This window comes from Malania oleifera, chromosome 10 (assembly GCF_029873635.1).
Source record: "Malania oleifera isolate guangnan ecotype guangnan chromosome 10, ASM2987363v1, whole genome shotgun sequence".
NCBI lineage: Eukaryota > Viridiplantae > Streptophyta > Magnoliopsida > Santalales > Ximeniaceae > Malania > Malania oleifera.
Genome location: NC_080426.1, coordinates 8,757,479 through 8,776,696, shown reverse-complemented (window position 1 = coordinate 8,776,696; position 19,218 = coordinate 8,757,479). Strand labels below are relative to the sequence as shown.

Below are 19,218 nucleotides of genomic sequence, written 5' to 3'. Positions count from 1 at the left end.
AAACTGCTTCTTTAGCAGCCTCACTTGCTGCTATATATTATGCTTCAGTCACTGAATCAACTACAGTAGTTGTTTGGAACTTTTTTACCTCACTGCACCATCATTTAAGGTGTACACATAACCAGTAATAGATTTGCTATCATCTTTGTCTGAAGAAAAACTTGCATCGGTATAACCTTCAAGTTTCAACTCAGAATCTCCATAGATGAGGAATTGGTCTTTAGTTCTTCTCAAGTACTTAAGAATAGTCTTGACCACTTTCCAATGTTACTCACCAAGATTCGCCTAATATCGACTAGTCACTCCAAGTGCATAAGCCACATCAGGTCGTGTACATGTCATGGTATATATGATAGCTCCCACTGCGCTAGCATATGGGATTCTACTCATGCGTTCTCTCTCTTTAGGTGTTTTAGGACCATCCTCCCTACTGCGAGTAATTCCAGTGCCTATAAGTAGATAGTCTCTTTTGGAATTTTCCATGTTATATCTTTTTAAGATGACGTCAATGTACATGGACTGAGAAAGCCCAAACAACTTCTTAGATCTATCTCTATAGATCTTTATTCCCAATATATAAGCTGCTTCTCCAAGTATTTCATGGAGAACTGTTTAGATAGCCAAATCTTAGTATTTTGTAATGCTGGTACATCATTCCCAATGAGTAATATATCATCAACATACAACACTAAGAAAATAATCGTGCTCCCACTGACCTTTTTTGTACACACAAGGTTCTTCTTGACATCTAACAAAATTGAACTTTTCAATTATCTTATAAAAACAAATATTCCAACTCCTAGAAGCATGCTTTAATCCATAAATGGACTTTTGTAGCTTGCAAACTTTATTATGATCAAACGAGGATATGAAACCTTTTGGTTGTGTCATATACACATCCTCTTCCAGCTCACCATTAAGGAAAGTTGTTTTCACATCCATTTGTCATATTTCATAATCATAGTATGCTGCTATAGTAAGTAGAATCCGAATTGATTTGAGCATTGCCACGGGAGAGAAAGTTTTGTCATAGTCAATTCCTTCTTTTTGACGATATCCCTTGGCAACAAGACGGCTTTGTAGGTCTCCACCTTTTCGTCTGCTCCAATCTTTTTCTTATAAACCCATTTACAGCCAATAGGTATGATATCCTTTGAAGTTTCAACCAAGTCCATACTTTGTTGACCTTCATTGATTCCATGGCTTGTGGCCATTTCTTACAATCAGAACTTTGTATAGCCTCTTCATAGGTCTTAGGGTCATCAACATTATGATCAACCTCATTTGGCGATATCTTGCACCATCAAATTTAATCTATTTCATGCATGATGTTGTCAACTAGACCTTAGACCTTCTAAGAGGTTCATGTACAACTTGCTCACCTTGCATTGGATTTAGTTGTTGCTCATTTGGATCTAGAACTAGTTCACTAACCTATTCTTGAACCATAATTGGTTCTTGAACTTCAACTGTTGAAGATGGCAACTTACTTGTCAACTTTAGAACATCCAGTAAGGGTTGCTCAACTTGAATCTTAAGTTCTTGCTATTGTGTAGATTCATTAATTTCTTGAACTTCATCAAGTTCTATTTCTCCACCATGATTTCCTTCTAAAAGAAATTCCCTTTCCAAAAAGGTTGCTCCTCTGGCCACAAACACTTTATGATCAGAAGGGTGATAGAAATAATATCCCATTGTTTCTTTAGGAAACCCAATGAATAAACATTTATCATATCTTGAATCAAGTTTTTCTGTTTGCAATCTCTTAACATAAGTTGGACAACCCCAAACTTAATATGCTTAAGGCTTGACTTACGTCCTTTCCATATCTCATATGGTGTCACAGAGATTGACATTGTGGGAACTTTATTTAATAACTATGCTGCTGTTTCTAAAGCATATCCCCATAAATTTATTTGAAAATCAGTGAACCCCATCATGGACCTCACCATATCTAATAAGGTTCAATTCCATCTTTTAGACACACCATTATGTTGTGGTGTTCCAGGAGGTGTCCACTGTGAGAGAATCCCATTCTCTTTGAGATATCCAATAAAATCATCGCTAAGATATTCTCCTCCTCTATTAGCTCTCAATATTTTGATATTTTTACCAGTCTGATTTTCAACTTCACTACGGAATCTTTTGAACATTTCAAATGACTCAGATTTGTGTTTCATAAGATACACAGATCCATATCTTGACATATCGTCAGTGAATGTGTAAGAATATCCTCCTTTGGCTTGAATTTTCATGGGTCCACAAACATCTGAATGAATTAGTCCCAATAATTTAGAAGATCTTTCTCCAATTCCAACAAATGGAGATTTGGTCATTTTCCCTTTGAGACAAGATTCACAAGTTGGATACGATTCATAATCATAAATATCAAGGTAACCCTCCTTGTGCAACTTGTTAATTCTTTTCTCTCCAATATGACCAAGTCCACAGTGCCAAATATACATTTGATTTACTTGAGCATCTCTTTTTCTCTTAAGATTAGGAACATGCATAATCATATTAGCATGTACATTAGGTAAGACATAAATATCAAGTTAGAGATAACCATTCACATATAAATCATCATTTAAATAAATGGAGCAAATGTTATTATTGAAAACAACACGAAAACCATGCTTGTCCAATATTGCAACTTTAGAACATCCAGTAAGGGTTGCTCAACTTGAATCTCAAGTTCTTGCTATTGTGTAGATTCATTAATTTCTTGAACTTCATCAAGTTCTATTTCTTCACCATTATTTCCTTCTAAAATAAATTCCCTTTCCAAAAAGGTTGCTCCTCTGGCCACAAACACTTTATGATAAGAAGGGTGATAGAAATAATATCCCATTGTTTCTTTAGGAAACCCAATGAATCTTCATTTATCATAACGTTGTGGTGTTCCAGGAGGTGTCCACTGTGAGAGAATCCCATTCTCTTTGAGATATCCAATAAAATCATCGCTAAGATATTCTCCTCCTCTATCAGTTCTCAGTATTTTGATATTTTTATCAGTCTGATTTTCAGCTTCACTACGGAATCTTTTGAACATTTCAAATGACTCAGATTTGTGTTTCATAAGATACACAAATCCATATCTTGACATATCATCAGTGAATGTGATAAAGTAAGAATATCCTCCTTTGACTTGAATTTTCATGGGTCCACAAACATCTGAATGAATTAGTCCCAATAATTTAGAAGATCTTTCTCCAATTCCAAAAAATGGAGATTTGGTCATTTTCCCTTTGAGACAAGATTCACAAGTTGGATACGATTCATAATCATAAATATCAAGGTAACCTTCCTTTTGCAACTTGTTAATTCTTCTCTCCAATATGACAAAGTCTACAGTGCCAAATATAAATTTGATTTACTTGAGCATCTCTTTTTCTTTTAAGATTAGGAATATGCATAATTGTATTAGCATGTACATTAGGTAAGACATAAATATCAAGTTAGAGATAACCATTCACATATAAATCATCATTTAAATAAATGGAGCAAATGTTATTATTGAAAACAACACGAAAACCATGCTTGTCCAATATTGAAACTGAAATTATGTTTGAAACAAATTTCGGAACATAATAACAATTTTCTAATACGAGCACTTTGCCCATAGGCATAATTAGAGAAATTGATCCTATTAAAAATTATGTTATTTATTTATTTATTTATTTATTATGGCTTTTATCACAGCCATTGGATCGTCTATAAATCCAAAAGTTGTGTGGTGTCATATATATCTTTGTAAGTCATGGAAAAAAGAGTAGATTACTGGTCATTTTGTGTAAGGAAGATAGAGGGGGCTTTCTCTCTAGGAAGATTTTTTCTTCACTGGTTTGACAGGTGAAGGGGTGTACAAGGGATCTGGGATCGGGGAGAGTCTGATCAGATCTTGTACTGCCATCGTTTCATAGTGGATTTTTCTCCAGGTACACACTTCGTGGACGTAGGCAATCTTGCCGAACCACGTAAAATCTCTCATCTACATTTTTTCTATGAATGTTCTTTGAGCTATTTATTTTGTTGATCAGAAGATTAAAATCGTTGCCCGTCAACAAGTGGTATCAGAGCACGGTTTCAATTGGGTGCAGATCTGATAGATCAGATCAGATCGAAAGAAATTTTTTGGATAGTTTTTCTGTGGTAGTGCTCAAGATCAGAGCGGTTCGTTCAGATTGGATTGAGGTACTCGGATTTAGATCAAGTGCTGAAAAATTATTCCGGAAATTTTCAATTGAAAAATCAGATTGAGGTACGCGGATTCATACCAGGTGCCGAAAAATTATTTCGGAATTTTTTCAATTGAAGGAGGATCTTTTTTCAATTGAAGGTATGAAAAAAAAATTCGGAAGGAAAAAAAATTTTTCGCTGATGAAGAACATGATGAACAGTGCCAGAATTGGGTGACAGACTTAAATTCAGAATCGAGTCGAGTATGGAACGCAACGGGTTGACATGTGGGTCAAGAGGCTGGGTTGCGGGTCGGATCCAAGTGGAAACCGCAAGGTCAAGGCGCGGGTCAACACCCGGGTCAGCTAGAACACGTACGGGTCACACATGCAGTGGATCAGGGATCCGAGTCGAGCGGAACGGGTCAAGTCGAGGCATGGATACTCCTCGTGGAGCGCTGACGTCACGTTAACGTCATCCTGACAGGTGCTGACATTAGAGGAGAGAGAAAAAAAAAGGATAAAGAAAAAAAAATTTAAATGGCAAGTACTTCGACGGCCAAGTTCGAGGTGGAGCCCTTTAATGGAAAAAATAATTTCAGTTTGTGGCAGAGCACTGTGAAGGATGTGTTGGTCCAACAGGGATTGATTAAGGCACTGTATGGGAAAGACAAGAAGCTAAGCTAGAGACCATGTCAGATGATCAGTGGGAGGAGCTGAAAATGAAAGCGGTAAGTACCATTTGCTTAAGTTTAGCTCCAAAAATTAAATACAGTGTGTTGAATGAAACATCACCAGCTGAACTTTGAAAAAAATTAGAGAATATTTATATGTCCAAGTCCTTAGTTAATAGACTGTATATATCTATCTAAACAAGTCTTCCAGTGGTCTCTCTCCCACCCAAAACCATCCCTTCCAATGTTAGCGCACAAGAAGGAGCTTTTGGCAGTGAGTCGAAAGTGTTTTTGAAGAAACAATTGTATTAATTGAAGATGACTAAAGGCACAGAAGTCAGAGACCACCTCAATTATTTCAATAAAATAATCACGCAGTTGCTAAGTATTGAGGTAAAAATAAAGGAGGAAGATAAAGCACTGATTCTGTTGTATTCGCTTCCCAGTTCACTTGATACTTTGAAAACCACACTGCTATTAGGTAAGGAGACTCTTACAGTTGATGAGGTGACTACTGTCATTCTGGAGAGTGAGAATTTTCACAAACCAGATTATCCGGGACATGGAGAAGGGTTGGTGGCTAAGGGTGAGTCTAGCCAACAGCGGGGCAGGAGTTCTAGCAGGGATAATTGGAATCGAGGGAAATCTCGATCCAAGTCCAGGGGTAAGAATGGGAACTGGAGGAGTGGTTCTTTTTATTGTGGGAAAGAAGGGCATATGAAGAAGGGTTGTCTAAGGAGGAAAAGAGATTTAGAGGAAAAGAATAGGAAAAAAGACTGAGCACGCTACTGTAGTGGAGAGCAGTTCATCAGTTTTTTATGGGAATCTTTTGGCTGTTACTATAGGTTCCAGTTACTTAGCTGATACTTGGACTTTGGATTTGGCGTGCTCATATCATATGTGTCCATCCAGGGACTGGTTTGACTCCTATGAACCAATCTTTGGAGGGACGGTGTTGATGGGTAATGATGCTTCCTGTGGTATTCTTGGCATTGGAACGGGCAGAATCAGAATGTTTGATGGTGTGGTTAGAACCATCAAGGATGTGAGGCATGTTCCAGATCTGAAAAAGAATCTAATTTCCTTGGGCTCTTTGGACAGTAATGGTTTCTCTTTTTCAGCTAGGGATGGTATGCTAAAAGTGGCTAGAGGTTCACTGGTAGTAATGAAGGGTCATTTGAGGAACAATTTGTACACTCTGGTGGGTAGCACAATGACAGGTGGAGCTGTAGCTAGTACCTCTTCAGATACAAATACAGATGATACTACTCTGTGGCATATAAGGCGGGATCGCATGAGTGAGTGTGGTTTGCAGAAGCTGCACAGGCGGAAAGATAGTAGTTAGAGGCGCGAGGCGAGCCGAGGCGCAAAGGGTCTTTGAAGCCGAGGCGCGACGCGAAGGCACGCGCCTCATGAAGGTGAGGCGCACAATTATTAAAATGGTGTAAAATGTCTATTTGGGGTAATTGATATATGAACATATGAATATCTAGTAATATTAGAATTTAAAATGCCAAAAAATTCAATTACAAAATTGAAAATTTAGCCCAAAAGCATCAACAATTCAACATAGTTCATCATCAAAAGAAAAGAGTACAAATCAAAAAATAGTAGCTAAATTTCAATAAATAAATAAATATTATGTATTAATTATAATTTATAAACTCACATTAATTAAACTAAATATTACAAATTTAAAAACAGTAGGTAAATTTCAGTAAAAAAAATAAATATTATGTATTAGTTATAATTTATAAGCTTAGATTAATTAAAGAAAATATTTAATTTATAAGCTTACATATAAAAAAGAAGAGGAAAAAAAGTAGCCAAATTTCAATAAAAAGAATAAATATTATGTATTAGTTATAATTTATAAACTTACATTAATTAAACTAAATATTACAAATTTAAAAACAGTAGGTAAATTTCAGTAAAAAAATAAATATTATGTATTAGTTATAATTTATAAGCTTAGATTAATTAAAGAAAATATTTAATTTATAAGCTTACATATAAAGAAGAAGAAAAAGAGAAGCAGCACGCAGAACGCAACAATCAGCAGCACGCAGCAAGCAGGCAGCAGGAAGAAGAAGAAGAAGAAGAAGAAGAAGAGAAGCAGAAGGCAACAGGCAGCAGACAGCAGGAAGAAGAAGAAGAAGAAGAACTCGCGAGGGCTCCTGCTGGTTGGAAACGAAGTCGCGAAGGGTCGTGCTTCTTCAAAATGTCGAAGACGAACTCACGATCCTGGTTCGAAGCTCGAAGACGAAGTAGCGAACGCTTCCGGTTGGTTCGAAGGCTCGCAGACGAGCTCACGTTGCTGGTTCGAAGGATCGTGAAGGCTCCTGCTGGTTCAAATGTGCAAAACGAACTCATGAAGGGCCAAGAGGGGCTAGGGGCTATGTTCGTTCAAGTCGAATGAGGGCTACGGGTCTGGTTGTGGCTGTTTCTCTACTTTAAATGACTAAAAATTCACAAGGCGCGACTCACTGCGCCTGTCGCCCTAGTGCGCCTCGTCTTGCCTAGCGTCGCCTCTTGCAGGTCGCCTCGCCTCACCTGGTTTGAGGCGCAAGCCTCTTCGCTTCACTGCGCCTTGCGCCTAGAGGCGCACTTTTAACTACTATGGGCGGAACTTACTAGGAGGTAATTCTTGTTGTAAGCTTTAAGTTCTGTAAATACTGTTTGTTTGGTAAACAACATAGGGTGAGTTTCAGAACAGGAAAACATACGAGCAAGGAGGTGCTAGAGTACATTCATTCAAATGTATGGGGTCCAGTACAAGTACAGTCTCACAGTGGTGCTATTTATTTTGTCTCATTTATTGATGACTTTTCCAAGGAAGTCTTGGTGTATTTTTTGAAGCACAGGAGTGAGGTATTCAGTAAGTTCATGGAATGGAAAACTAAGGTAGAGAAACAAACAGGGAAACATATGAAGTTTTTAAGATCTGACAATGGACTGGAGTACAAAAACAGCCAGTTAATTGACTTCTGTAAGGAAGAGGGGATCACTAGGCACTATACAGTTCCACATGGGCCACAGCAGAATGGGGTGGCTAAAATGATGAAAAGGACATTACTAGAGAGGGCAAGATGTATGAGGATTCAGGCTAATCTGCCTAAGTCATTTTGGGTAGAAGCAGTGAGTATGACATGCTACCTGGTAAACAGGTCTCCTTCTGCAGCTATTGACGCAAAGATTCTTGAGGAGGTATGGACACGTAAGCCAGTAGATTACTCTGTGTTGAGATAATTTGGTTGTCCATCGTATGTGCATGTGCAGGAACAGGAAAGATCAAAGTTGGACTTTCAGTCCAAATCGTGTGCATTTCTTGGTTTCCAAGAAGAAGTGAAGAGATACCGGTTGTAGGACCCTATGGCACTGAAGGTGGTCATTAGCAAGGATGTGGTCTTCGATGAGGAAGTCATGTTGAAGGAGAATGCTAATAAGAAGATGGAGTCTGATTCAGCGGAGTACCCATTCAAGTGGAGCATGACAATATTCGGAATTCAGGTATAGGTAAAACTCAAACTACTGTTGTTGATTCTGTTGCATAGGATACAGCGAGACAGGCTACAGTTCCTCAAGAAATTCTTTAGACAGGTGATAGACATGGGCCTATAGGGCTAACCATGAGCAGAGAAAGGAGGAATGTTAAGCCTCCGATCAGGGATGGGTTTGAGAACTTAGTTACATTTGCTCTGATTACTAGTAGTGGAGATCCTTCTGATTTTCAGGAAGCAGTTCAGAGTTCTGAATGAGATAGTTGGCTTGGAGGCATAGTTGAGGAGATGGAGTCTCTTCATAAGAATTAACACTTGGGTGTTGGTTCAGAAGCCCAAGGACAGGAAGCTGATTGGTTGTAAGTGGGTTTTTAGAAAGAAAGAACCTACTTCATAATCAGAAGGGATAAAATATAAGGCCAGGTTAGTAACAAAAGGATACAAACAGGAAGAAGGTATAGATTATAATAAAATCTTTTCTCTTGTTGTTAAGTATGCTTCTATTAGATCCTTGTTAGCATTGGTTGCCATTCATGATTTAGATTTGGAACAAATGAATGTAAAGACAACTTTCCTTCATGGTGAGTTGGAGGAAGATATCTTTATGGAGCAACCAGAGGGGTTTGGGAAACGAGGTAAAGAACACCAGGTATGTAAGTTGAATAGGTCTCTTTATGGTTTAAAGAAATCCCCTAGGCAATGGTATATGAGATTTGATTCTTATATTTTGAGGATTGGGTATGTTAGAAGTAGTTATGACTGTTGTGTTCACTTCAGATTGCTTAACAGTGGTGTATATGTGATCTTTATGCTATATGTGGATGACATGTTGATTGCCTCTAACAGTATTGATGAGTTGAATGTGTTGAAAGCCAAGTTACAAGATGAGTTTGAGATAAAGGATCTTGGTGCAGCTAAAAAGATCATTGACATGGAAATCAGGAGGGACAAACAACAGAAAAAGTTGTGGTTGTCACAGGGTAAGTATATTAAGAAGGTGTTGGAAAGGTTTAATATGGATAAGTCTAAACCGGTAAGTACACCTCTAGCTGCTCATTTTCAATTGTTTGCTAAACTGTGTCCTTCTACTGATGAGAATAAGTTGGATATGGTTAGTGTGCCTTATGCCAGTGCAATAGGGAGTCTGATGTATGCTATGGTATGTAGTAGACCAGACTTGTCATGTACAGTTAGTTTGGTAAGCAAATATATGGCTAATCCAGGTAGAATGCATTGGAATGCGGTGAAACGGATTTTCAGATATTTTCGTGGCACTTCAGATTATGGTATCTTGTTTGAAAGTACTGATGATTATAATATTCAGGGTTATGTGGACTTTGATTAAGCAAGTGATTTGGATAAGACGAGGTCTACTTCTGGCTTCATTTTTACCATGGCTGGTGGTTCCATTAGTTAGAAGGCTATGTTACAACCTACTACAGCTTTGTCTACTACAAAAGCTGAATACATAGCTTTGGCAGAGGTAGGTAAGGAGGCTTTTTGGTTAACTGGACTGATTCACGAACTTGGTATTATGCAGGATAGGTTACACGTATTCTGTGATAGTCAGAGTGCAATCCACTTGGCAAGGAATCAGGTCTACCACTCTCACACAAAGCATATTGACATGTGGTACCATGTAGTTGGAGGTTGGGTTGAAAGTGGTAAGTTCCAGTTATTGAAGATCCACATAGATGGAAATGCTGCATATATGCTCACAAAGCCTGTTACATTAGCTAAGTTCAAGCGCTGTCTGGACTTAGTTATTGCAGTCTCTTGTTGATTATTGACAGAGCATCCCAGAGCATGGGGATGGAATGATGTGCTTGGCTGTGATTAAAAGCCAAGGTGGAGATTGTTAAAAAAATATATTTGTTTTTATTATTTATTGTGGCTTTTATCACAGCCGTTGGATCGTCTCTAAATCCAACGATTGTGTGGTGTCATATATATTGTTTGTAAGCTATAGGAAAAAGAGTGGATTGCTTGTCATTTTGTGCAAGGAGAGCTAGAGGGGGCTTTCTCTCTAGGAAGATTTTTTCTTCATTGGTTTGACAGGTGAAGGGGTGTACAGGGGATCTGGGATCGGGAAGAGTCTGACCAGATTTTGCGCTGCCATCATTTCATAGTAGATTTTTCTCCAGGTGCACGCTCCGTGGACGTAGGCAATCTTGCCGAACCACGTAAAATCTCTCGTCTGCATTTTTTCTGTGAATGTTTTTTGAGCTATTTATTTTGTTGATTGGAAGATTAAAATCACTGCGCATCAACAGATCCTACAGCTCGGGCAGCAACATTTGCACCATTCCCAACTTGAAAATTAACTTCTCCTTTCTTCAACCACTTACTGATTTGAAGTCCTTGCAACATATTGCAGATATTAAAACTACTATCAATATCTAATACCCACATAGAAGAATCAGTAACAGTTAAAGAAATCATAAAAACATTTTTCATGAAAATCTCACCTGGTTTCTTTAGAAATGCAAGATACTCCTTGTAGTTTCTCTTCCAATGACATTTCTTCTTACAAAAGAAACATTCGCTAGTAGCTTGATTAACTGTGCCCTCTTTGCCTTTAGGTTTGGTCACACCACCTTTAGGCATAGTAGGCTTTTTCTTACCCTTACCCTTCCTATTGGAAGAACTGCCAGTCAACATGATAGATCATTTATTCTTCTCGGATGCAATTTGATTATCATAATAATCAACCAACATAGAGAGCATCTCATGAAGATCACAACTCATTTTATTCATGTTGTAATTAACAATGAATTGTGAAAAGGAGCCAGGTAGTGACTGCAAGATCAAATCTTGAGAAAGCTCCTTGCCAAGTGTGCACCACAACTTCTCAAGTTGTTCAAAAAGATCAATCATTTAGATCACATGGGGCCCAACTTGAGAGCTCACAGTTAGTGAGGATTCAAATAAATCTTATAATAGTTGGTATCTAGTTGTCCTACTTTGTGTACTGTACATCTTCTTAAGATGTTTGATGATTGAAGTGGATTCATATCCTGATATTTCCTCTGGAGTTCAGAACTCATAGATGCCAGTATGATGCATTTGGCAATAAGACTTTTTTCCAAGTATTTATGAAAATCCTCGGTAGCCTTAGCATCATCTAGGGATGGGGCTTCTTTGACAGGCTCATCGATCATATCAATAAGTTTTTCATGCATGAGAAAAATTCTTAAATTTCGGTACCAGTCATCAAAATTTGGTCTAACCAATTTACTGGTATCAAGTATACCACGCATGATATAGCAAACATTTTGAGCATTATGAGATTAGGAAAAATAAAATAATATAAGAACATTATATCAGAAAGACATGGGCTTTTATCTAAATGATATTTCCACTAATATCATGAACTACGTTACCCTCATTGTAGTTATAGAAAACTCTATTTTCTTTTAGTGGAATATAGGAATCTTTTAACAATATGAATGAGCACCTTGGTAGTCAAGTTGTTTCTCATGCATATTTTAAAAGTAGGTACTTTTACCAATTGTATCTCTATACAACTTCCATAATTAGCTCCATGCCAAATAGTCCCTTGGTCGTTCCTATTGGCATAGTTGAGTTCAACCATCACTTTGGAAAAGAATCAATTAAATGTCATACCCCCCGGGTAGTCCAGGCATATAGTATAAAATTAAATATTTCTTTCCATGCATGCATCAAATGCAATAAATAATTCTATTTTATTCTTTGAACTACAAGTGTCCTCGTTGTCAAGTCGCACCTTGTAAACAAGAAATAAATATAACTATATATTTTGATGTAAAACTTTATAATAAAATATCTTATATTTTATTGTCCAAGAACTCAATTTTCAATGGGAGGGAAAAAATTATTAAAACAATTTTAATAACATAATGAGATAATCACCAAAAACATATGGATTTAAATTTAGGTTGTCTACATGCAATTAATTTACATCACATGTAATAAATATTTCAAAATTACTTGAAGTACAAGTATGCATGTAACAATGAAACAAAATCAATATGTTAATTATTTTTAAATACATCACATGTAAAAAAATAGAATAAATCATTATATCACATATAATTTGAATTTACTAAAATAAATTTTATGCTACTGTTATTAACATCACATGCTTCAATAACAATAAAAAAAAAAACATATTTTAGAAAACGCCAAATTTTTGGAAAAATATTTAAATGCAAAAATTGGCTCTAATACCACTATTGGATTGTCGGTGTTCAAAACAAGCAACGGAAAAATTAAAAACAATCCAAGGTTGATCTATTTGCTTTCAAAATTATTCCAAAACGTTAAAAAAATTTACCTAGAAGCGAATTTTGGATATAGAAATTTTTTGATAATACGAAAACTATGCGTATCCACACTGAGACTAACCTTCGTAATCAACTCCTTGATTAATGGAAACAATAGACAAACTTGGTACTATATCTCTTGGGTTTTAGAATTTTGTAGTGCTTGCCCGTTCTCTAGCGAGAGAAGCTTACCTTTTTTCAGTCTGGAAAAATTATGCTGCTCATCTCTCATATCAATTTGCTCATCCAAATATAAGCATAAGAGGCCGAGCAGGTGATAATTTAATTATCAATTTATTATAATTGATTGGGGTGGGGGGCGTACGATGGAGAGAGAAGGAGACAAGAGTGGTTGAGCGTAAGAACCTGATCCGTGAGATCTGGATTAAATAAATAAGGAAAGGGCAAGACAGTAAATTGAGTAGGGCTTTGTCGACAAAGCCAAAGTTTGTCAACAAAGGCCCTTCTGTTGTTCGGCGACGAAATGCAGGTGCTCGTTGACGAGAAAAAGCCGAGAGGTTTCGAGAAATCCAGAAATCTCAGGCTCGTCAACGAAGCCACCGCTACGTCGACGAACTACCTACGTTGACTCATTGACGAAGACACTGCCTCGTCGACGAGGTTGGCTGAGTCAAAGGTGCTATAAATATCCATTTGGGTTGCTTAGAAGTTAAGTTATCAAGTTTTCTCTCCCTCTCTCTCTAAGAACTTGAACTCCACTCTCTCTCTAGATTTCTTCGTCGTACGTTGGTAGAATCGACGATCCGACATTACTATGAGGATCAGGGAAGGTATCTCTTCGAAATTTGTGGAACGAATTTTCGTTTCAAGCATTTTCGAAATTTGACCCAAAATCGAGGTAAGGCTCGATTTTCATTTCCGTTTTGGTAGTTCTGTAAGTGATGGAATTGTAAGTATGTTTTGTACTATGATTTATAAGCTTTGGGAACTCGGTTCATTGTTTAGGAACCGTAGAGTTCAGGGTTGGATTTTTGGGGAAAGGCAAGGGGATTCTGTTTATATCGGTTATTTTCGAAATCAGATTCAGTAGAACTGTGGTTCATGATCCTGTGTGTGTTTTGACTACTCATTTGGGAAAATCTAATGGGTGAAAATTACGGGATTTTCATGTTACAGTTTTGTGAAAAAGGGGGCATTGGGTTGCATCTCTGGTTTCGTTGGAAAATCGTGGATATATTATGATATATATTGTGTTATAAAGATGGTCGTGCCTTGACTTGTTTAAACTGTATTTTTGGAAAATCATGATTTTTAGATTGCCAAATGGGCGTGGATTGAATTGTTATATGAACATGCATGAGTTGTGATTTTCTAAAATGAGATATAGGAACGGGGTTCCGAATTGTTCCAGGTTGTGAAAGAGTGTCCGGCTCTATATTCGAGGACGTGAAATATAGCCTTTTCCGGCTGATCACCGAAGGGTGTGGATCCACCAGTTGTACCGGTACGATGCCATGGGAGCCTGGGGCTACGCCATGTGCCGGGGACGCCGTATAATGCGGGCCGGCTTCAAGCCGAAGAGTGTAACGACATTGAGTTACTTGATCATGTGTGTGTGTGTGTGATGAGCACTATACTGAAACTGTTTTGTGAAAATACTAGAAATGTATTGAACTGTGTATGTTATATGTCATGATAACACTCATATGTCACACACCGATATAACCTGAATCTGCCTTATTGAGAGGTGTCTCACTCTTATTGTACGTATATGTTTTCAAGTCCTTCGAGTAACCGGAACTAGCGTCCTTGTGTTGGAAGCGTAGTGGTCGGTGTACTACATGAAATACTTGCGTAAGTACTAGGATTGTAACAGGATTGTTGTTTTGGGTATTTGCTGGCACCCGGGGTTATGTTGTGTAATATGGAGCTTAGACTCTTTTTGTGTAAACTCTGGTATGGTACCATGTATGTATAGAAAGAATATTTTCCGCTGCGTTTATGTCATGTATGTGAATGTGTATAGGGTGTACGGAAACCCCACGGGGTCGGACCCTCATTCATTATTGTATCAATTGTGTTTTGTATGATACAAGGATAAGTTAGGTTACTACATCACACCCTGGGTCCCATTGCCGGGTTCGGGGCGTGACATTGAGAGTTGGTGAATGCTTTGGACAGCCACATGACATTTATATATATTTATAACAAAATTATTATATCCTATAAGCCATGTGAGAGAGGAATACACGCTGTAATAATGTCCACCAAAACAAACAAGGTCTCCCTTATATTATAAACTAATAATATAATATTTTTATAACCATTACACTTGGATATAATATTATAATTGTGAAGGAAACTTTGATTTTTACATTGCAATCGAAACAGACAAGGTCTTCCTCTTGTCTTCCTTATATTATAAACTATTATATACTCTCATCTCTTCCATTCACACACACTTCATATTATAATAATTTATTATTGTGTGCAATAATTTCATAACAATTATAAATTATTATACACTCTCCAATCTTACAGAGCACTTGCACTCTCACTTGGTGCATTATAGCAATCACACACAGTTCATCCATTATATTAATATACACATTTATTGCAATAATGCAACCACACTCCACTGATATCATTAATGAAGATAAATTATTATTTTTCTTTCAATCAGTGAAATAACCCATAGATATTATCAATGTCCTATTCTAAATAAGAAATCATTAATTTGTCTCAAATATTAATTATATTCTCGATACTAGTAAAAAATATAATAATATTCCATTTGGACTAAAAATTTATTTATTTGATTAAATTAAATTCTCTAATTTAATTATCAAATAATAAAATAAATAATCCACCAATAAAGATCAAAATACTCGTTAGCGTGCGACCCCATAGGTTCAATACTAAGCTAGTAGTAAGTTGGTCAAACCAATCTACTAATCAAGGTTGACGTCTAGCAACACTCCTTAATGACCAGATAGCATGAAGTACACAATTACGTTCAAGAACTTGTAGAAGAATAATGTAGTATTTTCCTCCATCATTACAGCTTCGGGTATACCCTAGGATATGGCCCAATTGTCAAATCCCAATAGGAAACCTACTATGTTTCATGTCTATTATAACTGACCAATGAATGACATAAGAAACTCTTTTCTTCTTTCATTCAATTGCCCTTACCAAGGTCTTATTTTAGTCGTTATAATTAATGACAACATAGAGCTCAAACTCATTACCAAGAGTTGATGGATTCCATCTTGATCAATTATTAATTCTACAAGTATCAAATCATACCCAATATCCTTTCAATTATCGCCGTAGGGCAATAGGTGTCTAGAATCAAAGTATGATAAATAACATATTAATTACTATGAAGATCTTATGTCAAAGAAAATTCTTACATCATATTTCTCAAAAAAAATATCCTATTGATAGTTTGATGGTAATTATAACCATTAGGAACTTTCAATTGAGTCAATTCAATGATCATATCTCCATATGCATCATCTATATATGTAATTTAGTTAATGAGATCAACTAATCTCTATCTTACAAAAACCACCACATATATATTGATCTAACCAGATCATTAATGTTCTAATATTAATGATCCTATGACCAATAACAATTTAGATTAAATAGTAAAAGGCATAACTCTCATTATTACAATCTCCATCATAATGATAGCCTATAAATTTAATCAAGGATCTTTATTTAGTTAATTAAATAACTAAATAATAAAACTGCAAATACCATTTATTAATCTAAATTGTTGATTAAAAATGTGTTCAAACTATTACATGTGAGATTGGATCTAGGGCATACTAATTCTAACCCCAACACCTACTTCTAATAACAAAGTAGAGATTGAGACTGATCTTGATCTAGCTTCATTAGTAAGGCAAGCCTACATCAATATAAGATCCTTTCTTTTCTTTTTTGTTAATGGTTAGTCAAGTCAAGATAATCAATTCAAGCTCGACCAACTCCAAACAACTTGAGTTTCTGCAAGTGGGTTCTTCATGAATCACTGGGATACAAAATGCACAATAAATTTTACCTCAAATTCATTGCCAGTTCTACACAAGTTTTAAGAAAGAAACAGACAAATAGAGTCTCAAGAGACCCAACACTAACGGGGAAACTTTATTAACTACTGCTTAATTATTACATTTTTTGTTTACCTAGATTGCCGAACTCCATCAGGCGGTGACCTTGGCAAGAGCTCCGGCTTCAGTCAGCAGAGGCACAAGCTTCCCTTCCCTGTGCTTGGCCGTCGTGGCTGAAAAACATTGAAGGAATTAAGCATCAGCGAAACAATTTCCTAAGAAAGTGTCACAAATGCATGCGAAATTGAAATTATAATGCAAGCAAAGTGAATAAAAAAAAAAAAAGACATACAGTCACAGCCACCGATGTGATTGCCGCCGATGAACACATTGGGCACCGTCCTCTGTCCCGTCCACTCCGCCAGGGCCGATTGTATCTCACTCCCATCAGCTTCAATTAAAATGATGAAACACATACAGAAAATCATAAATCCGATACGAACACAGCAGTTGACGTTAATTAGAATAGGATTTGATGAAAACATTAAAATGGGGAGTCGCTTAATTACTTTCGGTGTCTAATTCAATGGCCTTGAAGGTGGCTCCCAAATCCGACAACAACTTCTTCACGTTCACGCAGTAAGGGCAACGGGACTTGCTGCAGACAAAGATTGTCGTTCAGCAAAAACCCAAGAAATCAATAATCGATACAAGAAATTAAAGCAACTGAGAGAGAGAGGGGGAGACCTGAAGACGACGACTGGAGTGGATGAAATAATACCCTTGGCCTTGTCCAGCGCCATCGCTGCGCCTTCTCTTGATCGAACCCTAAACAGAGAAAAATGGTTTCCCAGCTTTTCACCTCTATCAGGCTCTTACCTGTTGCGTTAATCTAAAGCAGTTGGAGCTGTCGACCCTCGCCCCTGCAACTAAATACTAGCGATAAAACGCGTGCATATCCCATCTTAATATAAATGAAAATAAGCACTGCCTTTGGTTCATAAATTTTGAACGTTGCATTTAAAATTAGACGAATTTGTAAAAAAAATTTAATATAATTATTTATATTATATTATATTTAAATTCAATATAAATCTAAGACTCCGAACATGAGATAATGATATTTACAAGCCAAAATTTTAACTAATCTAATTTAGTTGTATTGAAAAATAATAATCTTAAGTTCCGTTCCGTAGTAAGAATATGATTTGATTTGATTTGATGTCTTACTCACTTGAATTAAATGATTAGTAATTTAATTTATTTTTTTAAAAAAAGTGAAACAAAAGAATATATCTTATGTTTATAAGTTTTGAATTTGAATTTGTATCGATCTGACTAAAATATAATACAAGACTATATTAAATTTTATTGAAATCCATTCGAATCCAAACCCAAGGTCATAAATTTATGTTCTCAAATGTAGTTTTTAATAAGATTATTTGATTACTGTTTTACCTAAAAGGTTAAAGTGTTAGGTTGTGGGCTATATCAAGCTTTTAACACTCTCTTACATATACACAGCACATCTCACAATAAATAACACTCATTATAAGGGACACAATAATTTTTTTAACATACCACAAAATAAATGCGGACAACAAGACTAAAACCCACAACTTCTTGAAACTTGACTCTAATACCATATTAGATTACTATTTTATTTAAAATCTTAAAATTTTAGGTTGTAAGTCAACAATATATGTCAATTTTTAACAAAGACTATAATTTTACTAGAGACATTTGTAGCATTGAAAACACTTGCATAATTTTTTTTTTCTTTTTAATTTATTGGAGGCATCATTGGCTTATACACGGAAGGTTCATAATCAAGACTAGAATATAAAAATTCAAAGTTATAATATGATGTTCCTTAGTACTTTGCATTGACAATATATTGAATAAAGAGTCTCAAAAATAATTAAACAAACATAATATTTTAACATAGATATTTGCATCAGGTCATCAAATGCAAAAGATATTTTAAAAAAAAAAAAGATCAGAAGCTTCAATCCCCAATTTAACAGATGCTCACCCCCTTAATTATTTTGCTATTAGATGAATTTAGTCAGGTTGGAGAGTTCTTTAAACAGCCTAAATGAAACTATAATTTATATTAGAAAAACTTAATTGAATTATTATTATTATATTAGGCATAAATTTTTATGTGACATTAAAGTTATGTTTGGCAATACTTAATTATTAGATAATCACTTCTCTCATAAGTGATTTTATATAAACATATTTATACTGTAAGTACTTTTATAATATAATACCTACTTACATTCAATTAATCAATAAGCACTTTTCTTATGTCATAATAGTTTATACAATAAAAATATGTGTTTGATGTCCAAGTTTAAACATTACTAATTTTCTTATAATGATATGTATTTTTTTGTCAAAAACAAGACTCATTTCACAAAAAAAAAAGATTCACAAAACAAATCGGGTGCAAAGATAACAACTCTCACATGACAAGTAAATAAATCCCATAAAGAGATTGAATTTAGAGACGATAAAAGCATAATTAA

General features: G+C 35.9%; 1 protein-coding gene across 1 annotated transcript; it reads right to left on the bottom strand.

Annotated features, from left to right (window-relative positions):
• Window positions 1-16,637: 16,637 nt before the first annotated feature.
• On the bottom strand, window positions 16,638-17,678 carry LOC131165313 (glutaredoxin). Its single transcript, XM_058122972.1, has 4 exons — window positions 17,432-17,678; window positions 17,254-17,342; window positions 17,037-17,135; window positions 16,638-16,917 (listed from the first exon to the last, which is right to left on the bottom strand). Exons 1-4 carry the CDS (start codon window positions 17,485-17,487, stop codon window positions 16,838-16,840), a joined length of 324 nt encoding a protein of 107 aa, XP_057978955.1. The 5' UTR covers window positions 17,488-17,678; the 3' UTR covers window positions 16,638-16,837.
• Between the last annotated feature and the right edge of the window lie 1,540 nt (window positions 17,679-19,218).